The sequence below is a fragment of the Phalacrocorax aristotelis genome, chromosome 1 (assembly GCF_949628215.1).
Source record: "Phalacrocorax aristotelis chromosome 1, bGulAri2.1, whole genome shotgun sequence".
Taxonomy (NCBI): domain Eukaryota; kingdom Metazoa; phylum Chordata; class Aves; order Suliformes; family Phalacrocoracidae; genus Phalacrocorax; species Phalacrocorax aristotelis.
This window is the reverse complement of record NC_134276.1, coordinates 218,310,557-218,336,552: the sequence shown is the minus strand read 5'-3', so window position 1 is coordinate 218,336,552 and position 25,996 is coordinate 218,310,557. Positions and strand designations below refer to the sequence as shown.

Sequence of the window (25,996 nt, the reverse complement as noted above, 5' to 3'; positions counted from 1 at the left end):
ACAGAAGTGGCAAAGAAGTGCTGCAGTCTCAGGAAGTGTTTTTCTTCCCGAAGTTGGCAGCTGCTCACACAGCCTGATGCGAGGCATGGTGCATGACTGAAGAAGATCACTACCTGGGCAGACTCAAACCGTGCGCACACGTAAAGCGATCATCTCACGCGGTGTGTGCTCTACTGAGCCAGCTCCGCTCATGGGGCAGAAAAAGGCACTGTGCCACCCCTTCCAGTATTACCCACCTTTCAGTGGTTACTGCAGGCAAAAGTTTCATTTAGTTCCATCAACACCCTGTGTTAAATTTCATTTTTCCTTGCTCAGAAAGGAGGAGGGAAAGAAATGCTGGAGCCCTCAGCATGGGACAGACACGGGGCTGCTGGAGCGGGGCCAGAGGGGGCACAGAAATGCTCCGAGGGCTGGAGCCCCTCTGCTGCGAGGCCAGGCTGGGAGAGATGGGGTTGTTCAGCCTGGGGAAGAGAAGGCTGTGGGGAGACCTTATTGCAGCCTTTCGGTGCTTAAAGGGGGGCTGTGGGAAGGGTGAGAGCAACCTCTTTAGCAAGGCCTGTTGTGACAGGACAAGGGGTGATGGTTTTAAACTAAAGGAGGGGAAATTTAGACTGATATAAGGAAATTTTTACACTGAGGGTGGTGAGACAGTGGCCCAGGCTGCCCCGAGAGGTGGTCAATGCCCCATCCTTAGAAACACCCAAGGCCAGGCTGGACGGGGCCCTGAGAAACCTGGTCTAGTTGAAGATGTCCCTGCTCACTGCAGGGGGTTGGACTGGATGGCCTCGAAAGGTCCCTTCCCACCCAAACCATTCTGTGATTCTATGACTCTAAATCAGACTGAAGCTACCCGACTGGCTCAGCACAATTACTAATAGTATAGCTTACCCTATCCTTTTAATTTTTGGCAAGTAATTTTATAATCAAGCATACAGTTAAAATGGGACTTTTGAACAATTTATAAATTAATCGTTTCTGTGACGTCAACTCTTACTGACTTAAATTTCATCCTTTTCTGGCTGAATAGCGTTATCCCAACAAGCATTCACGATTTCTGAGTCACTGTTTTAACAGACTGGTCTCTGTACAGAAGAGAGCCTTCAAGTAAGAAAAGGCAGACGACGCTGGAGGGAAGTTCTCCCCACTGACTTGGCACGCTATGCAAAATTTCCAACAGCTTAAATAATACGTCTGTTTTGTCTTGTAACATTCTCACTTACAGTTCTTGTCCTGACTCTGCTTCAGGTTTCCATCTGAATCACTGCTTTCTGTGTCGACAGGAGAACTGCATCGTGGACCTGATTCAGAGCTAAAGTGGAGGGGGGAAAAGCCTTGAGAATGAAGTACAGATATCTTGGTTGTGCTTCTAAGTACCCCCACCAGAAGAAAGCATTACGGCTTACTCTTTCTTTACACAAATATTTTTATCTTCTAAAAAACTTATTTACTTATTTTATACTCTTAGTGTAGCAACAAGTGATGATACATAAAGTATTCCTATATCGTAAGACATGAACGCTGCGCTGGAAGGCAAAGGCAAGTGTGAAGCCCTGATGCAGAATATTCAGATGACATTAAAAAACAAAAGGGGCTCCAAGGGGAAGGGAAAGGCAAGAATAAAAGATTACTGTCAATGTACTCCACCAAAGCAGATTTCAAATATTCTTTCATGCAAAAGTTATACAGAAATTGAAAGAATGTGTGCCTCTTACCAACAGAAAGGCTGGAAGTCTGTAAACTTTGCCCATCCTTTCTCCTCTGGCGTGGTGTTCTCTGGGGCTGCTGAATCCCATACGCTCGATCCAACATCCATGGCAACACAGGGTGTGGGGGGCTTCGAGTTCACGGGCTCGAATGGAGCTGTCCATGCAGACCCTGCAGACACACAACAACGGACTCTGGAATTCCTGGGAGTTTTCAGAATCTTTGGCCATCCCAAAAATGTTCCAAAGTCATCCCAGAGACAAAAAAACCCACAGACCATCCAATGGCAGCCCTTCGAAATCTACAGGAAGCTGCCAGCCTCACACGTTACAGGGAATCAGCTTGAACACCCTCTTCTGATTCATATTACTGTTATCCAAAAGAGAGCAGCATCAATTAAGAAAAACGACGTTATGAATGTCTTCATTCTGAGCCAGCGATTTTCAGCTGAACTCCATGGGCCTTAGTTTCCTGCAGAAGCTAAGCGGCATGGCTTTCTACCTTTTCAATCACTCACTGCTTAATTGTGGCACTTACAGGCAAGGAATTGATACGCGGATTAAAATGTTTAAGATCACAGAAGAAAAACTAAGAACATCATTTGTTTTTACAGTCCCAGTCTACTCCTTACGCATTAGAACATACTTCTGTTCCTACAAATCACAAATTTTTAAAAGCATTTTTCATTACCTTTTCTCAAGAAAGAGAAGGGACTGCAGAGGTTTGTTGCGCAAACCGATTTGCATGCAACAACACTGAGAGGAGGAGAGATCCACCAAAAATGGAACCAAAATTTGAACCAAAGTCTCTAGAAGGGTAACTAAACAGAGGTACACGATCCATGGGTCGCCGCTGGTGTCATTTATAGTGGTTCTTCCTACTAAGAACAGAAAGTATCTGACACTGCCAAATGGGTGCGGAGAGCTGACTGCTGGAATAAACACGCATTATGCTCGCAGTTACACTACAAAGACATCACCTATAACAAGAAACCTTTTAAAATGGAAAATACTTGCACCGAACAAGGAACGGACGTTAATGTTTTTGCTCCTTTATTTCACCTGCCTGAGTTAGTTCTGCTGACAACACCGTGTGTCTCATGAACTTACACAGCACCGTTTGCATTGTGATGTGGGAAAACCTTGCCCCTCCACAGTCTTCCTCTAGGCATCGTAAGAATGGGTTTGCAACGTGCAAAGTAGAACTAGGAAGGCAATTAAGCAGAAAAGGCAGGTACCTGGAGCGTGGAGATACTTGGCAAGGGCCTGCATAATGCTCTTAGCATATAGTGTACGGAGTTAACATCATAATCCTCCACTAAAGTTTCGTTCATTAGTATTTGTACTACAGGGGCTAGTAGTATTATTGTAGTTGGACCTGTGTGGTTGTCTGGCCATAACTGAAGGCTCACACTGCTGGTCTGAAGAAGCCGGCCAGGGCTCAATCTCACCAGTATTTCAGGGGCAAAAAAAAAAAAAAAAGCAGCGTGGGAAGTTCACACTTCTCACCTGCACAGGAGGAATTACAGAATAGCCCCAGGAACCTGGCAGTGTGCAAACTGCTAGTCTGCAGAGGTGATTACAGACTCATTTCAGATGGGATGACGCTGCTTTAAACTCTTTACCTTCAGAGGAGTCGGAGTCTTTCTGTTCAGAAATATTATTCTTGTTGTTTGCTGGGGAAGGCGATGGCTGCTGTTCTGTCTCCTCCTCTTCTTCCGAGTCCACACTACCATCATGATCTCCGTTCTCAAGATCACTTTTTGACGAACTCTCTGAGGTCTGAGACGCTCCGAATCTAAATCGCAGAACTCAGAATTAGAAAAGCCCTTACAGCAGGCAGTTCATGTCTCACCTGCTCCCTCCCTGCCCCAGGGAGAAAGCACAAACTGTGAATTGACCAAGTGATGCGGAACGCCCTTTACAGGGCTTATCTCCCAGAATGATACAAAGCTCAGGCACCAGCAGGCACTCCTCTAGGTAGGGAAGTCCCACTGCAGTCCCCGAGCGCTCTGCCTGTTGAAATGCATCTGCAGAGTTGTAACGGGAAATACGTTGCAGTGACAGAAAGGCTGGACTAGATGAGCCCTGAGGTCCCTTCCGACCTGGGATTCTGTGACACACTCAGGGCTGGAGATCGATAGGAGCAGGCAAAACAGTAGCACAGAGGTGGGACGCTAGTGCGGTATTGATTCTGCATCTGAACAAGACAATCAGTCTATTGATGCTAGGCAAATAAACACTAAAGTCTTGGCCAGTTTCCCTGTCTCATTTCATCGTATTTCCAGACTTAGAGTTATAGAAGTAACTTTATTTAACGACTGACTATATCAGGGAACTGCTGGAGCAAGCCCAGTACAGAGCTGCCAAGGGGATCAGGGGCTGGAGCATCTCCCTCGTGAGGAAAGGCTGAGAGACCTGGGCTTGTTCAGCCTGGAGAAGAGAAGGCTGAGGGGGGATCTCATCAGTGCTTATAAGTATCTGAAGGGTGGGTGTCAGGAGGATGGGGCTGGGCTCTTTTAAGCAGTGCCCAACGCCAGGCCAAGGGGCAACGGGCACAAGCTGGAACACGGGAAGTTCCACCTGAACATGAGGCCAAACCCCTTCGCTGTGCGGGTGCCAGAGCAGGGGCACAGGCTGCCCAGAGAGGCTGTGGGGTCCCTTCCCTGGAGATATTCACACCCCGCCTGGACGCGGCCCTGTGCCCGCTCCAGCAGGGGTGGGACGGGGTGAGCTCCAGAGGGCCCTTCCAACCTCCACCAGTCTGTGAAAGGGATGAAAAATTGTAAACGATTTGCAATGCCAGAGATGCACCAGGGGAGGTCACTCATTCTCATGCAAAACCTTACTTTTCTTCTTCTAACACCCCGAAAAAGAATATTCTGTCTATTGCCCTGAGCCTTACAATACTTTCAACCTCCTCCTCTCCAGATATGAGGAAAAGAGTAAGTTCTAAGTATTTCAAACTAAGGGTGTGCTTTTTTAAAATCTTTGATAACGCACTCAGTAATTAGGTGTTCCCATCATTATTGCATTCCCTCAAATCCGATCTTTGTTCCACGTTTGAGACAAACCACCACCTCTTTTCGCAGAAGTGTGATATGTAAAACACTGTTTTATGCCCGAAAAAGGCATCATAGCACATAAGTAACAATGAAACAGGCACTTAATAAAATGTACAGGTTCAGAGCATTGGGGGAGGCGAGAATTAAAAAAAAAATTTTTTTTTAAATTGATCTTTTGTTTTCACCTTACCGTGTTCTTGATTTAACTTGGGTTGCATAGGTTATCTCCTTCTCTTCCCAGATATCTTCTTCCTCCTCGTTATCATCAAACTGTTGGATCCGTTCATTGCAGCAGGCTTCAAAGAGGGAAGCATTGGGCTAAAATAATATTTAAAAGAAATCAAATTCCATGCATTCTTTGGTGACAGAAACAAGAACTTCAATGATGAGGAAGTTCCTAGAACAGCTTTTGTACGCAGCTAATACCATGAAGGCGTTTGCATTTATTTCATTTTACATCCCAAGTTGTGCAACAAGCGGTGTTCAGCTGTGCAAGAGTAATCACAGCACATTACGCTCAGAGGCGGCAAGGCTGTGATAGATCAAGGAAGAAACACAACAGCATCTCAGCCTACACTGCTTCCGAAATAGCAGGAGCTCCCGCGCACTGCCTCATAGCTGTTCTGTTACGTGACCCTCTCTGTACCCCTTGGAAGTGGCAGGGATATGAAGCCACTGTAGAAGAGGGCTGGCAACAATTCCTTTCAGAATACATTTGCAAACTGACCAGCCTGGAACTTAGAGAATAAAGCAATGCCACGTACGCAAACCGTCCCCCGCTTGGACTAACAAGCCCCGGTGCAATTTCTCTCAAAGACGGCGTTCTTCCTGAGAGAACTGCAGGGAGCCTCTGAGCAAATATGACAATACTTAACCCATGTGCAACCCCCGCTTCAAAACATACAGCCTTCCATCCTGGAAATGAGTTTTCAGACACTGGGAAAGAGCGCTATCCTTGTAAATACACAAATGCTCTGCCTATTTTTGAGCCTTCTGGGATCTCTCAATTCAAAACTGACTAAGTGCTGTCCTTCAGATGGTGCAGTCCAAACCAACAGCTGCATTAGAATGCCATCGCACACAAAAATTGTCTACTCAGGAAAAAAACGAGTTAAGATAAGCATATAAACAGCTCTTGGTGGCTGCAGGCTTAGCTGGCAGATTCAAAAAGAAAACCAGTTTTCTGTACCTACAGAGCACTGCCTGGAGCAGCCGGAAGAGAGGGAAAATAATACTCGCCGTAGTACTGTTTAAATAAAAAGAAAGTATTTTAAGACTAAGGAAACCTAAGTCTTAGTATTGACTGAAATAAGCTTCGGTCAGGAGATGAGCTTGGAATCACCTCTTAAGCCACTGTCCCGCCCCCTCGGGGGGTACTGATCTAGGTCAATAGAACAGAGAAGGCAGGACACAGCACGGTGATTATTTAGACCCGTGAGAAAGCCAGTCCTCTCTGTTGGCATTTTTTCCTTGACTGCGTATGGTAAGATTATTAAAGTGAAAATAAGGACAATAGATTCACACTGCAGAGAGAGAGAGAGGGAAAGATTCCTCCAGTGTAGAGTACTACTTCTGGAGATCCTCACCAACACAATAAAACGTAAGGAGATCCTCCGAGGGTACGTGTCATGCCCCGAGTTCCTTAACCAGACCCAGCTACGAGTCCAGTTACCAGTTTCATTCACCGAAATGACATACCAAGTATTTTTTTCTTTCAAAATGACAACAGTTAATTCAAGCATGAACTAACTTGCTGGAATCCATCCTACTAAATATCCCAAAATACCCACTTACACTGTCGTCATCAGCATCTATATTGAAGTTTATCTCTGCGATCCTGTCAAAGGGAGCACTGCAAAAAGAAGGGAAAGAAACTTCAGTGATGGCACAGAGTAACGAAGCACTTCTGCAGCCCCAGCACAAGACCAAGGACGGCTAACCAGAGACACTCTGTAGGACCGCTCGGTGCCTTCTGCCTTCGTTCCCTGAATATTCACTCCTTGAGATGAAAGATTATTCTGTATTTTTGAATATTTGAAAAAACACGTAGGGTTTCCATTCTTAGCTCTGAATGAAGAGCCTCTGTTGTTATCTTGCTGATGTGGTATTTTGAGGCTTCACGGCTGCCACAGCAATGCCTGGCTGTTAGTTTGCAGCCCTCACGGTACCTATGCAGAGTACAGGCTACCTTAATTCTTTTCACTGCGTCTCTCCAGCTGAACCAAATCTTATAGAAAAAAATCCCAAACTCCATTTAATTAGAAAGAGCAGGAGCTGCAGCCAGCTGCTCGGGGACCCCAGCCCTCTGCTCACCCAAGAACTCCGCTGGGTTCCCCAGCATGAGACAAGACCCAGAGGGACTGAATTCTGCACGGCGGGCACATAGCCAGCAATATCCTCACGGGATTGCACCTGCCTCTTTTAACACAATTACAGTAACTTCAGAGAATCTTAGTGTACCAGTGGCTCAGCAACCCCGATGCATGATTAGGGGGTGAACACTGCAGGAATCATTAAATAACCCAGTAATTTCTGATTTGGACCTAAGAGTGTCCACTGTAAGGACAGCAGAGGGTGCTACAGGCCAAAAAACTCCAACCCACAAGCACAGTTTGGGGCAACACAGCGTCTTTTCACCATATCTCTACGTTTGGACAGCATTATTTTCTTTTAAAGAAGGCTGCTCAGTTAGTGAAAAATACTGTCATGCAAACCGCCAGGACATTAATACTTCTTACAATATTCAAATTCATATCTGCAACAGTTTTCAACAGCTGGAAAACAGATGACAGGGGGCACCGCTCTCGGGATCTTCAATGCCAGAACAGTTTTGCAGTATATTCCTCCTTTCGTAGCCGCAAACACAGCCGAGGCCAGCACATCCCAGTTACGGGCTTTGTTCCGCTTCCCATTCATTTTAAAATGGCCATTAGGTACCTTCAGCAGCTCCACACACAAGTCAACTCCTCCCCTCCGCCTACACACGTACGCGAGTTCAGTATTTGCTGCTATCTGATAAGAAGTTAAAAGTGTATTTTATTTTTAAAAAATGTGTAGAACTAAGTAACCCATGTTCAGTTGAACTCCTACTCTAGCCTGAAACTCTTTTGCCTTATTGAAGTTCTGGACACCTACAATGCTCAGGGTAAAAAAGGACAGGAAAGCTGGACTCCAGCGACTTTCTCCAGGTTAGAATCCAGCTCCCAGCTGTTTGGGAAACACCTTAATGGAGCTCCTACGACCCTAGGGATCTTATGACTCTCCACTTTGATTCACGCTTGAAAGCAACTCCGAAGCAGGCAAACTATTTCCACATTGTCATTTCATTTAAGATCTTTCACAGACCCCAAGAGCTGCCAAAAACACGGTCTGAGCAGAACCAGCAGAAGACGACTCAGTACATCAGCAGCCAAAGAGCGGGAGCGGCGCGGCATGCCCAGCGCCTTCTGGGCTAAAAGTGTCTGTTCCCACCAGGATTCCAGGACACCAGGATCCTGCAGTTCTTCGCAGAGCAGCCCCAACACTTGCCAGCCCATGAGTGTCACCCCTCGGAGGGCATGTACGGCGGGAGCTGCCACGCACTCTCCCCGTCACCTTGGATGACAAATAATTCCTTTGACTGAGACAAACATTGCCTCAAGGTGAAAGGGAACGGGCAAAATCAGTGAGCAGGAAACACACTGGGTTTGACACTTCTGTCAATAAATGACTACTAAATGGTTACAATTTCTGAACCATTCTGGACAAGCCAGATAATTACAGTCCCGGTCGTTTCCTTAGCTACGATTTCTAAGGTGAGAAGATGAGCTGCAGTGGTGATTACACTGGCTCTTCTATAAAAGCAGCACCAGTTTTGAACACGGAGTTCGGAAAGTCACATAACACGAAATCCACCTAAATCTGCCTTTTCTGAACTGTTATTTGCTCCTGCCTTTTCTCTGTTTCCTTATTCCTAAGAGAGCTAGTGGCTACTTTTTGATGTGGGCTTCATCAGACCACTATTCTTTCTACTCCTCGTTTCAATAAGGACTTAATGCCACTGGAGAATATCTGTATAATTGCCCAGAGTTAGCTCTAACGCTCTGCCTTCTGTGCAATTAGATTTATTCTAGGTTATGGCTGGATAATAGTTGCGTGTTTTATTTAAAATGCTTCTCTTCAAAGTGAAAAAATGCTTTTCCTTGGTTCTACAACTGTCTTTGGAGATCAGGGGTGGGCTCCTACAGGAAGAAAAGACTGTCAGCTGTTTTCCAAGCCACTGATCAGTCTTCTGCTTGTTTCAAACCAACGGAGGTTCATTTTAACACCTGAACCAGAAGGAGAAAGATTAGATCCGAAGAGGCTTAAACGCTAAATGTAAGCCTCCTCAAGTTTTATAGACTTACTTGATATTATCATCCTGGTCTGCAAATTCCTCATCGTTAAAGCCAAACTGATCCACAAAGTTAGCTGTCATCTGCTGGATCTGGTACTCGGAGAAGGCCTGAGCAACAGAACCCAAAAAGAGCTATCATTAAGGTGTCCAAAGATATTGAATTAAGTTGGCTGAAAACACATATTCTAAAAAGCATTAAAATCACAGAAAAACGGACAAACTTTGAGAAATCATCTACTTCAACCCCCTTTCTCAAAGCAGGACCCCAAACAGACTTCTGCAAGTCCAGGACGGATGCTGCTCTGATCTGCTCTTACCTTTTTCCAAGGAGAGTTAGCAAATTCTCCTAGGAAACCACCTGTTGGCTTCATTATTCTATTAGAACATTGTCTTGGGTTTTTTTTTCATTTGTTTTCCCCTGATGCAGTACGGAATTTACCTTGCCGCAACTTAAACCCACCACGGACATCGAGAAGGTGCTTTTCATTTCCTTGAAATCCCTCTTCCTTGTAGGATAAGGCATAATGTCTCCACATAATCCTGTCTTCTCTTGACCAAATGGACCCAGTTCTTTCAACTTGTGTTCCTATGTCACGTTCTACACCTCTGATCACTCCCACTACTATCCTCTAGCTTACCTTTTGCTAACAGAAATCACTTGTGAAGCTCACCGCCTCCAACCGGACATTCAGAGAATGGGAAAATTACCGCATGTGTCTTTGGGGCAACACTCCCCCGCCACGCGTCTGGTTTCCCACAGCAGCCTGGGTCTTCTGCTTTTGAGCTTGTACCTCAGGATCATTGCCCAGATCTGCTCTGGTCACATTGCTGCCTACTCATCCATGCCTCATTCTCTATTTATGAAAAGGATTGCTTCTGCCTCCAAAGCAAATCTCACACTTGCTCTTATGTGTTGCATTTATTTTTTTTTTTTCAGAGCACGTCTCCTGTTTGGAGGGTAATTGCGAACGCTGGCAGGCAGCCCGCTCCAGCTCCAGCTGCATCTCCGCAGCTGCACTTTGTCGTGACTCCGCTGCCGGTGACACCAAGTACCTGCGTCCCTGCCTGAGGAGCTCTGCAGGCTCCTGCCAGTATTTCTACTGATATTTGTCACAATCAAAAACAAAACAATTTTTTCTCTTTACAAAGACATTTTCCCTTTTTAAATCTGCTTTCTAAGTATCGGCTGAGGAAAAGAAAGGTATTTGCAAAGTCAGAGTAGCCACTTAGTATTTGGACAGAAGAATAACTACAAACTATTTTCAGCTCACTTTTACCCTTACCTAGATTTCAGATTGAGATTGTCTTTTCCCTCCCCATAAGTAGCTTCCTACTAAATAGGTTGAAGCTCGTATGTTCTGCTAATGCTTTTTATGTTCTTATCCTCAAAAAAGGCTGGAACAACTTGCCTAAATATTTCACCCTGAAAAGCAGCTTCCATCTACTTGATGGAGCTTTAGCAGAGTGCCTCCGAGTTTGAGGATCCCGAGGTCTTTGCTAAATGTAAATGAACCCTTAATTACCTCCGTTTGTTCCTAAGTCAAGCCTTTTACTGTTCTTACTGCTACTGTTTACTGCTCTTTACTGCTACCATTTCAGTACAGCTCATTCAGCTTTTAACAGAAGTGTGCACAGCCCAAGAGGAAGCAGAAGCCCTCCGTCAGCTCCAGTTCCGCGGCCGGTAGGTGATGCACACTCCCTCGCTGGCTGGGAAACACAGCAGCTCACGGCAGCTGGGCTACAACACCAGGACCACCCAGCCCCCTCGTGTGGAGAGAACCAGGAAAAGAGCAAGGAATAGGCAGTGCCTCACAGAAAGGTGAGGCTCCTCATGTACGTGGGACTTGCAAGCAGTCTGAGCAAGATTCATTCCCAGCTGGAGTCTAGACCACGTAAGTTACTACACTGGAAAAACACAAGAGCTGAACACACTGAGTAAGAGTAAAATTTAGGAAGCTGCTCCACTAGGAAGGATTAAGGGCAAATCAGAGAAGCAAACTTCCCAGGAAGAGGGAAGAGCACGTTGCCAACTCACCTGCTGGAGAGAAAGTTCATTGGGAAAAGCACTCTCAATGTCTTCGTCCTCGCTGGAGGAGTGCAGATGGTGAGTGCTCACCTGGGAAAAAGCACAAAAAAGTAAGCACGAGTGGAAACTAAGGAAGCTCAAATACTTTTGTTCCACACATACAAAGACCAAACAGAAGGCTGACACTGTCCCGATGCGTAACGCAGAAACCTGGACTCAAGTTCACCAATGTGTACCAGAGCTGCTGCTGCTGCTTGAAGAACTATTACGGAATATGTTTTCTACAGCCACTCTGCCCCTGTGAGCCTACTTCATAAAAACAAGCAAAGGAAGAAAAAAAACCCAGCAATATCACTTTTTTTTTTTTGGTTACAGGAAGTCCAGAAGATAGCAGGCCTATCTGAAACAGGCAGTGTCACTGTTCTCACCAAATCCACTGTATTCCTCCGGTTTGTTTCCGTCAGCGTCTCTTCTACAAAACTCTCCCATCTGCCTCTACAATCTTCAGGTAGCTCTGTAATACAAAGGTCACCGTTACGATTACCACAACTCAACGAGAGGGATCAAGGCCAGTCATTTAGCCTCGCTGGCTACCTGGAAGTTTTGGAGCAGACACAAACACCTGCTCATGACCTAAGTAATGCATGCGTTATGTAAGTGCTCTGCAAAGCGAATTACATTTTACTCCTCAAATGGTAAATTCTGCGGAAAAAGGAACATCTTTCATTAGGCCAACCAGTATGATATTACTCACTTGTGGAATCACAGTGGGCTAAAGATACAAAACTTCTGCTACAACCTTCTGAAAACCAGCATACGCCTGACTTAAGTTTTACTTTTTTATTCCTTTTCTTTCATGGTGTTTGTGGGGGGTTGGCCACAGCCAGCAACAAAGCACCCACCCAGCTGCTCGCTCGCTCGTTCCACCCCACAGCCGGACAGGGGAGAGGAGTGGAAGACCAAAAGCAAGAAAAACTCATGGGCTGAGAGGAAGAAAGTTTAGTAGGTGGAGAAAAGAGGAAAAAAAACCCCAAACCAAGTGATGCAAAGGCACTCACTCGCCACCTCCCACCAGCAGCCTGATGCTCAGCCAGACTCTGAGCAGGAGCTGCCTTGGAAAGGCTGTTCCCCAAGTTTCTACTGCTGAGTACAAGGCCTGGAATATCCCTTCCATCAGCCCAGGCCTGCTGCCCGCTGCGTCCCCCCACAGCCTCCCGTCCACCCCCACCTGTCCCCCGGGGTGGGCAAACGAGAGAGCCTTGGCGCTGTGCGGCACTCCTCCACAAGAGCCGAAGCAGCGGTGTGTTATCAACGCCGCTTTAGTGGCAAATCCGAGACACAGCGCTGCACGGCTGCTGTGAATGAAGTTATCTTCACCCCAGCCAAGCCCAGTACAGTAAAACAACGGAGAGAAACAGCCGTGACTTGTGAAACTTCCAGTCTTTACTAAAACACTTATGACTTCCCAATTTTCACGTAGATATGACAATGCACCATGTTACTATATTACCATTCGATATGTTCATTAGATGCCAACAATGGTAATTCAAGTCGTATTTGTGCTCTTTGTTTCCCTTAATAGATGCAGATGGAAAATCTTATTTCCTCTCACACAAAAATGTCAGACAGAGCTAGTTCTCAAAACAAAGTCTGACAAAGACGTGACGGACAGAGCCCGGCAGTGTGAATATCTCCAACAAAGCGGAGGCGTAGGGCCTCTGTGATCCTTTACTCTGGTGTCTCTCCTCCTCTCGGACAGGTGTCAGAATAAGGAAGTATAGAAACCCCGTTCACAAGCACCACCCTGGAATGCTGTAACTAAGCACTATAAAGGTACACACAATTCTGGAGGAAAAGCAGCACAAAAAGGATACCTTCAGCCTCCAGCTGCAAGAACAAAGTTCCAACACTTTCAGTGTAATTGTATGAAAGCAAAGAGTAACCAAATGTCATCCAGACATTTTTGTAAGTTATGGGAAACTGTGATTTTTAACTGAAAATTATTCTCACTATAAAAGGCATCCTCACAAAATACGTGCAATAAAAGTCTTTCCAGAAGGCCTGCAAGGGTTATTTAATCACGGAGGGGGAAAAAAGGGAATGCAGAAAGGAGCACGTACCTTTAATGAACTCGCTGATTTGAGTCTGCATGGGGCCTTTCTCCATATTCTGTACCACAGCGTTGGCTATCCGCGTGAGGTGGCCCATGTTGCCTCGCCTCATTCCACCTTCCGCCCTGAAAAGAGAAAACAGCCAGTAGCGCTATAACCGGGCCCCAAGAGTCAGGGGCTCGCAGCCCCAGCCGCCTCGATAACGCAGGCATGCTCAGACACAGGGTGACTTTACCCAGAGCAAATGAAGCTTTCTGCCTTTTTTCGTGGAGATTGCTCATCCAGTTTGAATGCACTAGGTAAAATTTAAGCCAGTTACAAAGAGAAAGCTGATCGGGTACACTGAAAGACCAGTGCAGAACTAAAGAATCTGGTTAGAATTTCCACTGAAGAAGAACTCACGGCAATAAGAATTGCACCACTGGTGCTGCAAAAGCTTTAGTGCTTTACTTGCAATTGAAGCATTTAGCAGATGAATTCAGGAGAACAGCAGACACTGGTCTACAACCGTTAGATTTCCCCCTTACAAAAAAAAAATTATCTAAGAAGTCAACACTAAGTCCAACAAGTCTCTAAGTCGCTTTTCTTTGAGTCTTCACTGGTTCTGCTTCACTGGCTAGCAAAGCAGCGACCTACACATCAGGGGACGAAGAGCCTGAAGTAATTCTGCTTTCCACAGTATCCAAAGAAGGACTGATGAGATTTGGGAAGGAAAATGTGAACCCTACTGGCAGATTCCTGGTCAGAGATTTCACAGCACCACGTTCAGAAATGGCATTTCTGCCTTTAAACCGGCAGGTGCAGGAAAAAAAGCCCAGAATTCCTACCTACGAGGCTACTATTCATTGCAAGATTCTGCACATTAAAGTACCTCAAATCCTTAAGTCCAATTCAGAAATTATTATTTCTTGATGTGGCACAAGGAGCACGCGAGGCTGACTCAAGCTGCCACAAACTGAACTGCTGTGTCAGAACCAAAGTAAAAGAAAATAAACCCCTTACAAACAGGATGACAAGAAGTTTCCACCTCATGTTAAGTCTCCAGCTGTAAAACAAAGCTTTCTTTCCGAGACGCTAACCGAGCCAATGCATAACAGAGACTTCCATTTTTCCTTGGGAGAGAGGAGGACACTGAACACATCAGCGTTCACTTTGAGCTGCTCTGCAGCGCTTGTGTGAGTTCTTCTCTACCCCCGCTGGGGCAGCGGTCACCCGCCAGGTCGAACACAGCAACATCTTCAGACAGCATCAGCTCTCCTGACCACATGCAGTCACAGCTACATTTTAAAGCTTTTTTTTTTAAACGATCCCCACGCCCTTTGAAAAGCGTAACCATCGCCTCCTGAATCTCTAAAAAGGATAAGTTTATACTGAAATGATCTCAGGCTTTCCCCTAATGTTGGAGCTGAACATGTGCAGGTGAGGAGACTAGATGGGTTGGGGAAAAAAACGCCTTACCCCTCCACATGCTCCCCTACCAAAAACCAGAGTACACAGCCAATACAAACTGCATCTGTACGTACCTCCTATAAGAACAGCACTAACTCTGACCCAAATTCAGGGTTTAGAACTATTCAAACAAAACAAACACCTGCAAACGAGCTCCCAGTGCCAAGCTACAGCCTTTTGCACAGTGGCTCGTGGCAACTTCTTTCGCACCCCAAGCAAACGAGAGCACAAACAGCCCCGGCGCAGATCCACGGCACTGCCCAGCGCCTCGGCTGCACCAGTCCTGCTGCGAGCCCAGAGCCACCCCCGGCACCACCGTTCTCAGGCCGGAGCCCGCCGGGACCACTGGAAACACAGGGTACCCCCGGACCCCGCAGGCACACCCAGAGGGGGGTTACAGCAGCACTTCACCAGGACCCCGCCAAAGTGCTGCACGAGAGCTCCAGAGGACAAAACCCGTGGGCAGATGGGGCGAAGAGACACAGCCCTGACAGCACCAGCAGTGCTCTCCTGTTGCTCTCGATAAAAATGCATGGTTTTCAACAAACGTGCAACGCTCAGCTTTCTCAAAAATTTAAAGGGTATGGCAATAAAAGCAGCATAAGCAATGCTGCATCTGCCGTCTTGTCGCGTACTCTGGGAGGACCGATGCAGCATCGTTCCTGAGCTGAGCAGTCCTTAACGCACTGCTGGAATGTAGGCAGCAAACACCCAAATTATTTCTGTACTTTCATATACTTTTCATCAACCATGCTGCAATTGGTGGTTACTACATTTGCACGAAGGGAAGGCAAACAAAGACGTGCTCAGTAAACTGACATTCCCTATAAACTCACATTGCTGACCCGACTTACTTCATTTTAAATTCTAATTACCTAGGCAGATCGAATGGACCGCAGTAAAATAACTACGTGGGTTACCTAGAAGTTAAATTCTAGTAGTTGCAGAGTCCTTTATCACAAACGTTTGGAATAACTAAAACTTAGAGAACCCATGGAGGAATTCCATGTTCCAGCAGGAAAATATATTACCACAGTTCTTGTTGATGATTTTTAAGAAACAATCCCCAAGCTCCCGGTAGGAACCCCTGACGCTGCGGCTCCTGGTGCTTGACTCCATCTCCTCACTGAGTGCATGCACTGATCTTCAAATGAACTCAAATTTCTTAAAGTACACCAGCTGAGATACCTCTCTGTTAACTCAGTATTTTTCTTCTTGCCATTAAAATTCTTTCCAGTGTGGTGACTGGAACTGTTTGGCATGAAATATGTATGAGCTCTAGTTTCTATCTAATTTAATTAGGAAAACTCTTAAGCAGCAGCCACAGATATTTCTGTTACCTACAAAACTGAGCACAATTATAGCTGTGCAAGGAAACTATCAGCAAAATTTGTTATCAACAGCCCAAGTGGTTGCAAGGTGGAAAACAAACAAAAAACCCAACAACAAAACCAAACCAACCAAAAGAGAAATTGAACTGAACCCAACCTACCAATTATGGCCTGACAGGAAGCCTAAAATAATTACAGTGGCACTACGCAGCATTTTGAAGCCACAGAGAGCTCAAAATAGCGAGGGAGGATCAAAACATTTAGATGGACAAAGAAACAGAAGCCTGGATAATATTATCACTTTAATATGTTTTAGGTTTTTTTTTTTTTAATTATTATTTAGTTCTTATAATCATTGCAATCAGTGTGAAATCCAAGTGGTTTATGAAGTTAGAATATTAAATGCGGGGTAAATCTGGGGCAAAGATGCTTGCCCACCTCAGTTTCCATAGAGTTGCTCACTCTAGGGAGAACATAATTATGCACTTTTATAAAAAAAGTTCACACTCAGTGTGCTTAAGAAGCTATGGCAATCCCCTGAGAAAGCACGAAAGAACCGTACTGTGTATTTGGGTTGAGATGTTATAAACATTTAAAAAAAAAAACCATGCTTTCAAATTACATGCCTGTTGGGTGAATTTACTTTTTAACGTGCACATAATCCTAATTCCAAATCCAAATTGTTTCAGACACCATTACATTGTGAACTGTCCAAATAATTGAAAGAACATTTCAAGGCAATATCTGAAATCTGCAGCCCCAGAACAAGGGCCTTCTGAAGCCGAAATCCCTTACTGTATTTTGTCATTGGCCTCCCATGCATCCAATATCCTTTGCACTAGGCAGCATTTCTGGAACAGCTAGAGGGGAGAAAAAAAGAGAGAGGAAGAACATTTCAGAAGCTTGCCAAAGTAAGACTCATGCCTTAGGAAGTCTGTACTGAACTATAGTTACTTTTGTTCGTTCCTTCACTCCTACTGAACACGAAAAGTTCAGCACTTATCTTTCCCAAGAGCTCAAGTTTCTTCTTTCTCTTTTTTTTTTTTCCTCAGAGGATCCAGGCAAAACAGCAATACCTATAAATATCTTCTGCCTGCTTTGGGGCTTCACATGAGCAGCAATGAAGAACCTTGTCATTTTACAAACGCAACAGATTTTCATCGCTAGGGCCACAATGCGGAAGCTAAACCGCAGTCAGCTAGTCGTAGTTACTATTTTTTCTTTGTCCAAAGTGTATATGCATCTTTACTAAAAAATTTAAATAAAAATGGATTCACAAGCCCATTAAATGACACGGGGGGTACGTTTATTTTGTAATTGGATGCTAAAAACAAATGTACAAAAGCAAACACACTTCCAACTTCCATCCAGAACTGACAGAACCAAGTTCTCTCTGGACACTCACACAAACTCCATGCTCTTGAACAGTTCGCCACGCCATTTTGTTGTTAATGCATATTCAGGCTGAATCAATCAAAGTCTCGGGTGACACAACCAGACTTACATGAGTAACCATGATATTCTCAGTATTGTTTTCTGGAGTCTCTAAGTTCTCTGTGGCCACATTTCCATTCAGCACCTCTTCTTTGCTTTCTAAGTCATTAGTAGTAGTTTTTCCCTCTTGCACAGAGTGTGAGAGAATAGCTGCTATGGACAATTCCACTTGGAAATGCAAAAAGTTATTCCATGTGTATTTAAAAAATAAGTCCTGGGGAAAAAAGAGAAACAAAAGAACTCACTCTAGATACATCTTCCCGTTCTTATCAAATTCTATTAGAACACCGCCCAACCAGTTAATCAGCAATTCCACTAACGTTACTTACACGCCTCAGCACCACCCGTAGCTGAACGTGCTCTGCCGTAACGTACGCCTGCCTCTCAGCTGAGCACACTGGAAATGCTCTCATGCACAGCCAGGGCTGACAGCACGGGCACACCGAAAAAAGCGTTCTCTACTCTGTGGCTGAATCTATCATACGGAAAATATTAACTGACTAATTTTTAAGTATAAAAATAATTTTCTGAAGGACTGCCCTGGTTATACTGGCAGCTTTCAGAACAAGTCCCTGTTCACTGCTCTCAGTATTACGCAAGCTGATACATGCACCATACCCAGGCTTTCTCAATAACCAGACTACTTTGCCCACAAGTTACTAAACTGCCGCGACAATAAGTTTGAAGCACGAGGTTCAGTTCACAATACTAAGCAACTGTACTTGCATTACAAGAGCTGTTCTGAGGATGGATGTTCCTACTTTCAGCAGATTAGAAAAATAATTAGGCACTGGCACACACGAAACAAACCACCTGGCAGTGAACAGATGAAATGGAAAGGAAGAACGTTCCCAGCTTAAAGTTGTTCCCCCTCTCCCCATTCTCAGTGTCACACTGTCTTACTCACAAGTAATAAATTCATGGTACTGAGTCTGCATAGTTCCTGATTAATACTGGGAGTGTTCGTGTGAAGCAGAGCAGCTATTAGACGAGATCCATGAAGACGAGCGTTCCCCAGTGGCTCCTCCAAGACACCAATTGTAGTCAGGATTGCTGTTTTCTATCAGAGAAACAGAGTGAGTCCCCTCAAAGACCAGCACGTGCTTGGAGGTATACGCACAACGATTTGATGGAACATAACTAGTTCATTTCGTAACTCCGCAGGTAAACCTAAACCATCTTCCCAGAGGACACTGCAACACCTGTGAGACTTGCACTTCTAAACCCGAAGATGAAAATCAAAATATCCACTAACTACAAGCTCCCTTCTCTTCGCGCCCTCACCATCTCTCCACAAGCCTCCACTCCCAACGTATCTCTACTTCTCTGTTTTACTTGAATACAACGGCTTTCGAGATTCCCCCCGCCTAGTCCCTAAGCTATTCAATTATAAACTTTATGCATGAATTTTTCTTCAAAAGGCGTTTTGAAAGAAAAGATGTTGCAGCATATGGTGCTTTCAGAGAATATCCAGGAAGCCTGTGCATAAGGAAAGGGAAACCCTGGAACGCAGGTGAGGCGCTTTACCTTGGGAGGGCTGAGCAGCAGCTGGTGGAAATCCTTTAGCCGTGGTTCAATACCATGTAAGATGCTGCTATTGACAGTGTAAGACCTTTCAAATCCCTGAGTGTATGAGTCCATCAGTCCTTCCACTCTGTAAGGAGAAAAGCACAACAGTTAAGATTTGACAAAATCTTCAAATGGCCTCCAGTCACACTGACCACGTTGGTAATTTTCTGTTGAAAAATAACTATGAATATGAAAAAACAGTAACTTCCAGCTACTGAATATATTTACATAACTACTCAATATTAATACATCATTTACAAGATGATATTCACATAATCAAAACGGTGACTGAGATGAGTGGGAAGACAGACAATACGCTGTCTGCAGAGCTGACAAAGACAAATTACTGAAGAGCTTCCTGGTTTTTAAAACTTCCCAAACATCTGAAAAGTAAATTACAACTGCAGAAGCTACCTACAAACATTTGTTAAAAACTGTAAACCTTCCATAAGGTTTATGTTCACAAAGAAGTGCATAAATACACTAAGTGATGAAAACCTGGGGCAGGCACGAAGCTGTGCTCACAATCGTACCTCTTTCTGGGCGAGCAGTGAAGTACAACAGCTACTACTAGCCCCTTCCAACAGCAGAACCTCACACAGGAATGAAAGAAACACTTCCACTTCAGTAATGAAATGTAACTCCAGCAAGGCAGGAATGGGCTGGACAGGAACCCCACAGCCTCCCACTCACAACCCTTCAGAGACCCCGGGCACAAGGCAGAGCAGAATTAGCATCTCGACCTTTCAGTTTAACTCTGCACATGACTTTCTGACTAGCAACTGGTTTGCCCAGTGCCACCTTCTGTCCTCCTCTCCGGCACCTCCTCCCAATCTGCCATTATCTCCTTCGCTCCTCCTCATTTTTTCCTTTTTTTTAGAAACCAAGATTTTCTGTGTCTCACTTCTTCCCCAGAACTCTCTTTCACCTTTTCTCTCCTCTAGCTCCATAAAAAGAAATAAAAGGGGGATATAATATTAAAAAACAAAACTAAAACTATACAGCCATACAGATGCATACATCATCACAGAGGCTACGCACAACGTACCGCTTCCTCCCCCCCTCCGCACACGTGCCGCTGGAAGATCCGCTGTTATGGACGACTTCGCTATACGCGTGCGCGAGAACTGGAAGAGCCCACAGAAGCGCCCAGCTGCCGACTGGTACCGCTGCCATGAGCTGCAGCTACTGCATCAAAACAACTAAACGGCTCTTCTTGCACTCATTTCTAGACAGCACTTCACGCTAGGCCACGAAAATACCTCTTTTGCTGAAGTAAAACCGGACTGGAGTCCCTAAAATTGCTCTTGCCAGGGAAGAAGGTGCTAACTTACCCAGAGCGCCTTGTTTCCAGCAATGTCAGAAGAACTTGTGTTCCATTCACTATGCAATTTTCAGTCTGTTCTCCATCAAACATATTCTTCAGGAGTTGCTCCACACATTCCTGCCTGTTGATCAACACACACACATTAGCGGTGTAAGAATTAGAAATGGTTGGCAGTTGCTTTAATCACAAAATATCCACTTCTGGGTTTTCTGGGGAAAAAAAACGCTGCAAATTTTTTTGGGTTGGTTTGGTTTTTTTTTGGTTTTTTTTTTGGAGAAAGAATAAAGACATTCCTCTCTAAAGCCTTGGTGACAAGAATGGTTCTACACCAGGTTTCGGAACTTGCTAACTCTCCACTAAGGCAGGACCTGGCTACAAACACTCCAGACCAAACTGTCGTTCTCCTTTATCAACAGGGTATACCCCTTAGTTACAAACTGGAAGACAAGTGAAGCATTGACTCAGTCAATTTAAGACAATACACATTAGCTGATAGCCTAAAGTTATCCATCGGAGTCGCAGAAGACGGACAAACAGTGTAAGGTGACCCTTATCGTTTCCTACTGGCAGAAGACGATCCAGGACCTGGAAACAGAGGCCAACAAATGCGAACTGTAAATAATACGCACACTTTTAGTAGTCTTGGCTGTTATGCCCTTGAAACATTTTAATCAATTCACCATCTCTTTGAGCCCTTAAACCAAGATAAAATGCCTCCCAAATACTGACAGATTTGGGGCCAGGTGGAAGGATCCCCACGCAAAGTGCTCGAGACTGCTCAAGTCAGAATGAATGACGACACCGGGTCTTTCCAGCATTAAAAATTATTCTGACACTCGAACATGGCCTTAGAATTGAAGAATAACTGGCACGAAGGTAACAGCCCACTTCCCTCCCTCCACTATTCGCCACGCTAAATGAATGATAGAGATGAGGGACACGAGGTTCAGGCTGGTGCTGCTGCTCATCTACAGGTACATGACTACAGCAGTGCCTGCTTCCACCTGTGTCAGGTTCCTTCCCCCACGAATTCTGTGGCTGCCAATGACGGTGCTCCGAAATCCAGCACTCAGCAAGTGCCTTTCTTGACTTGCTAAGTCACACGACCAGCTAAAAACAGTATTACTCAAGTTCAGAGTCTAAATTTTGCTATTTTCTAACATTTGAAAAAAATCTCATTTACATTTGTATAAATAAAAGATGAGATAAAAATGTAAAATACATGAATAATGCATGAGATTGAATTATTTTAATAAGTAGCATCTAAATACACTCCATCAGCACAAGAAGAAGAGGCAGAGTCAGGAAAAAGAAGTAACAGTTTACCATGATTAACTGAATTCACTTTTGTTGCATACAGCCAGCAGTTATTGGAAATCTAGATTTTATATTTATTCTGTAACCCTGCTCACGGCTCCTTCTTGCTGCACCAACTGATCATTAATTCATGATTCATAGATTTAAAAAAAAAGTTATCCAAAGATCAAAAAGGGTTACCAGTAATGCCTGGAAAAACTGGCCAAGAAAAGCAATGAGATATGTGACCTTCGACAGAACGGTAACTCGTGCAAAAAAAATCACTTTTGTTCAAAATACTTTTTCCTCTAAACAGCCAAGTGGCGTAACGACTTTTAGAAAGGCTTTTCGAAAGCGCAAAACCATTTTTATTCACCTCACGGAAGCTGCAGGTAGTGCTTCAGAACATGCAAAGCGTAGACACAGAGAACACCAGGGAAGCAAGGGCGACTGGGCGGGAGCGCGAAGGGCCGGGGGAAGAAGCTAAAGACCATCTGAGTCAAGTATGAGCCAAACTTCAAACTGCAGCTTTGTATAACCCTGGTGTAATCACGGCAACTTCCAGGGGTCCACATCGCTCTCCAAAACCACTGAGAAAGTCTAAAACTACCGAGAAACTCTGAAAGTACGGCGTTCTGCCCGGCCCACCGCAGCGAACCACGACCCTCGTTCAAGGGCCTGGCCTTGCCCGTGAAGTGGCCAAGCTGGACGCTCATCTCCAAACTTCAAAGGGCTCAAAGCTGATACAGCCTCAACAAGATGCTGAAGGGATGCGGTCTACACTGAACATCCAACACCGTGCTGCTCGCGTAGAAAACATTACGGTAGGGCGTGGGACAATAGGCCAGGTCCGCCTTGCTTCTGCAGGCGCAGCGAAGGAAATGAAGCATTTAAGGAAGAGCACTTCCTTGCGGGGCAGAGGTGCATGTCGAGCCCGCGGAAGATCCTGTGCACACCTGCAGAGACCGCGGCTTTTCAGCGCTCTTGTGCAGCACAACTCATGTCCTGTCTTCACCTACACACATCGGCCCCCGTCCCAACAGATGCCCCGACGTTCATGGGCGAACTGCCCGTTCAGAATCAGGAGAAAAGAACAGCAAAGTCACATAAATTAAGAAAGCTCTGGCTTGACGAGAAGTTGTAAAAGAGGAATTTTAAGCCCTAGTTATAGATGCTACCTTATTCACTGCAAGTCTCTTTGTTTCATCCCTTTTCTGTCCAAACAGCGCCTTTAGGCCTAAAAGGGCCTTATTTGGTTTTAATCTCACATTGAATCTCTAGTAAACGTTTTTAGGTTTGAAGCAAATATAGGAAGTGGTGAACATGCTAACATGAGTAACCCAAAACTACATTATAAAGAGCAAAGAAACCATGCCAAGGGAATAGACTAAACTTGAACAATCAACAGTTTTTGGTACACAACTCGTACTTAGCATTATTTGGGAAATAACTCCTAATAAAAGTATTCTTTGAAAGGACAAGTTTCCCATCAATATATTCCCTCAGTAGTAGTTAGCTCTGGATTAAAAAAAAAAAAATCCCCAACCAAACTTCAAATAAAAAAATTCTTCCAAGTTTCACTGCAAGTTGCCTGGACGTACGACCGCAGCTTCCAAAAAGAAGTGCTGAGCACCGGCAGGTGGGATCACAAGCATCCTTACATCCTCTTCGCAACACCTTCTATCAAACACACCTTAAAAAACCTGAAATACTACAAACGTTCCTTTTGCCGACTACCCACTAGTGCCGCTTTATCACTAGATCACGTCTTTGGAACAACCCAACAGTTCCCAAATGATGGAATTCACAAGGTTCTCCTCCCCACAATTATTTTAGTACCTTCAAGTAGGTTATACAAGATCATCTGCAAATGTGACAAAACACTTAGGAACCAAAAGAGATTTTCTACTTTTCCAGCCAAATTACCAGGGCTAAAAAATACAATAATATCTCTATGTACAAATCTTGTCTGCAGCGATTATCAACCAGAAGGTAGAAAATTATTAAACCAATTATATCTCTGCATTGTGATACGTCATCTCTGCTTAGAGCATTGCGCAGTGTTTCAGAGGCCTGGTGAGAGCTCACGACGGTCACAGGCGACAGGGCTTTGAGGAAAAAGCAGCAGCTGACACTAACTCTAATGTATTAAGGAACTCAAGGGGACGGTACGGAGAGAGGAGATCTGAACTGTCACCGCCTAGCCCTGGCACCACAAATAAACAGAATGACTTTTTGAATGAGGGAGGGCTAGGGAGACATTTAAAGCTTACTTCTTTCGGGGTTCAACCAAATGTAGAGACTAAAACGAGGGAGATTAACAACTCAGTCTAAGTTATAGGCAGGCAGTCTTTGGTGAGATGCATCGGGCAGTATCTCAGCATCACCTTATCTCTGCGGAAGAATGTTCAACCCAACATTAAGTTAAGAAATCTACAGCTGATATTTGACTCAGGAGCCAAAAATAGCACGCCAGAGGACACTCAGTGTGTAGGGAGACCTCAGCAAAGGTTGGAAGGCAAGCTGATAATGCCCCGTACCAAATGCATGGTGACACACGAGCTACTACGGTGAGAGAACTCCTTCTGTCACTGCATTTTCTTCCCAATTTTGAAGAACAGCAACTTGGATGATCTGAAATACAGTGCAACATGTTTTCCAGCGGGGAATAAGAGCCACTGACTGGCCAAGTCCGACTGAAGCCTTGCACCTACGGTCACGCTTGGCACCAAGGAATGCCATCAACACGGGAATGTTAAGATTTGGCTTTGTGGGATCTCCCTCAGCTATTGCCACTGCAGCTCACCTTTCTCCAAATTAACTATTTGGTAGTGTGTATTAACACACCCGGGAGTCTTGCCTTGTGAGCTTGGGGATCATTAACCCCCACCTCCTGCCTTCAGACAGAGCTACAAAACCCAGAGATCTCAACAGAAGCACTTATGTGATGCTACAATTTAAAAGCAGTATTAAATGGTTGGCCCAAACGCCAAGAGTTCAGCAAAGGTTTGACAGGCACAGTTCGTGTTTCTAGAGAGCCATCAGCAAGGGACAATCTCAGAAGCAATCAGTTCAGCGACAGTCCTCTGACAGGTACTTACGATTCCAGTGCTGTGAGAAGTGGATCAGGCTCAGGTATATCCTGGAGTTGATTGCTCTGGTCTCTGCTCAATCTTATGATATCACACAGGGTCTGGGAAGCATTTGATTGCCTCTGTAAACAACGACATAGAGCACATTTCAGTGCTAACGTCTCAGCTTGGCTCATTCTGGCTGTCAGAGAAAATTTAACATAGCTGGAAATGCAAGAAACTGAATAAACCAATTTTTCAGAACAAGTGCTACCATGCTCTAGATTATTATTCTGTTAAATATAACATTGATGTGAATTATGAGAAGCATTAACAGATTTTAAAATCAAAGAGGAGGCCCTCCTGAACTTAACAATTAAATGCAGTTAAAGATTTCACAAAGCGAGGATTGTTTTTATCTTCCTGACCAAGTGTGCTGACTTGCAAATTTCAAATACAAGTATTTCATCTTTACTTCTCCCTACTCAGGAGGTTCCCTGCATGAAGTAAAATAACTTGCTTGATAAAACCCTTCACAACTTAATTACTTACTATGTATTAAAAGGCTTTAAAGAAGTATTTTGATAAACCGATTGTCTTGTTCTGGCTATCAATCAAAGACTCTCTGTAGCTACTGTACGTGTAAGATCTTACACTGTAATTTAGCATTCAGCCGTAAGACAGCACTGCTGAAGGCATAAAAATCAGCATGTTACTTCCCGCTTTTTCTCCCAGAAGTGGCAATTTTTGCTGCGATGAGATGAGGGAATCATATTGCCAGCCTTAAGACTACACCAGAGGCACCCCGTGCCATCCAGTTTGCTTTGCTGCTGGCACTCGCAGGAATCTGTTCGCAAGTGCCCCCATCCCCACCTAAGTCGGAGCCCACCAGCTGGAGATCAACACGCTGCCTGGGCTCTTCCTGCTCAGCATCAGGGATGGCAGCCAACACCCAAATGTGTCGTGACAGTGTAGGAAACTGAAGTCCAGACCTAGAGCTCCTGTCTCGGATGTTTGGTGAAAATTATTGAAAGAAAAAAAAAAGGGGGGGGCAGGGGCTGACACAAAAAGACAGGACTCTCAATTTAATACTCGGCATGTTTGTGGGCTCAGAGAATTGCAACTTGTAGGTTTTACATCTGAATACCTACTTACGGTGTAAAGAGAAGTGAAAATTAC

General features: G+C 44.8%; 1 protein-coding gene across 5 annotated transcripts in view; it reads right to left on the bottom strand.

Moving 5' to 3' along the window:
• The window catches only part of PPP6R2 (protein phosphatase 6 regulatory subunit 2), a 108,441-nt gene that overhangs the window by 13,317 nt on the left and 69,128 nt on the right, over positions 1–25,996 (bottom strand). For all 5 annotated transcript variants that reach the window (XM_075081805.1, XM_075081807.1, XM_075081806.1 and 2 more), the window contains 15 exons: positions 24,848–24,960; positions 20,458–20,571; positions 19,082–19,208; positions 18,462–18,614; positions 17,565–17,768; positions 16,856–16,920; positions 13,290–13,405; positions 11,598–11,683; positions 11,179–11,259; positions 9,154–9,251; positions 6,563–6,620; positions 4,959–5,086; positions 3,329–3,501; positions 1,713–1,875; positions 1,221–1,309 (listed from right to left, as the gene is read on the bottom strand). In XM_075081805.1, coding sequence (XP_074937906.1) covers positions 1,221–1,309; positions 1,713–1,875; positions 3,329–3,501; positions 4,959–5,086; positions 6,563–6,620; positions 9,154–9,251; positions 11,179–11,259; positions 11,598–11,683; positions 13,290–13,405; positions 16,856–16,920; positions 17,565–17,768; positions 18,462–18,614; positions 19,082–19,208; positions 20,458–20,571; positions 24,848–24,960 — 1,768 coding nt within the window. The remainder of the gene's footprint in view (positions 1–1,220; positions 1,310–1,712; positions 1,876–3,328; positions 3,502–4,958; positions 5,087–6,562; positions 6,621–9,153; positions 9,252–11,178; positions 11,260–11,597; positions 11,684–13,289; positions 13,406–16,855; positions 16,921–17,564; positions 17,769–18,461; positions 18,615–19,081; positions 19,209–20,457; positions 20,572–24,847; positions 24,961–25,996) is intronic.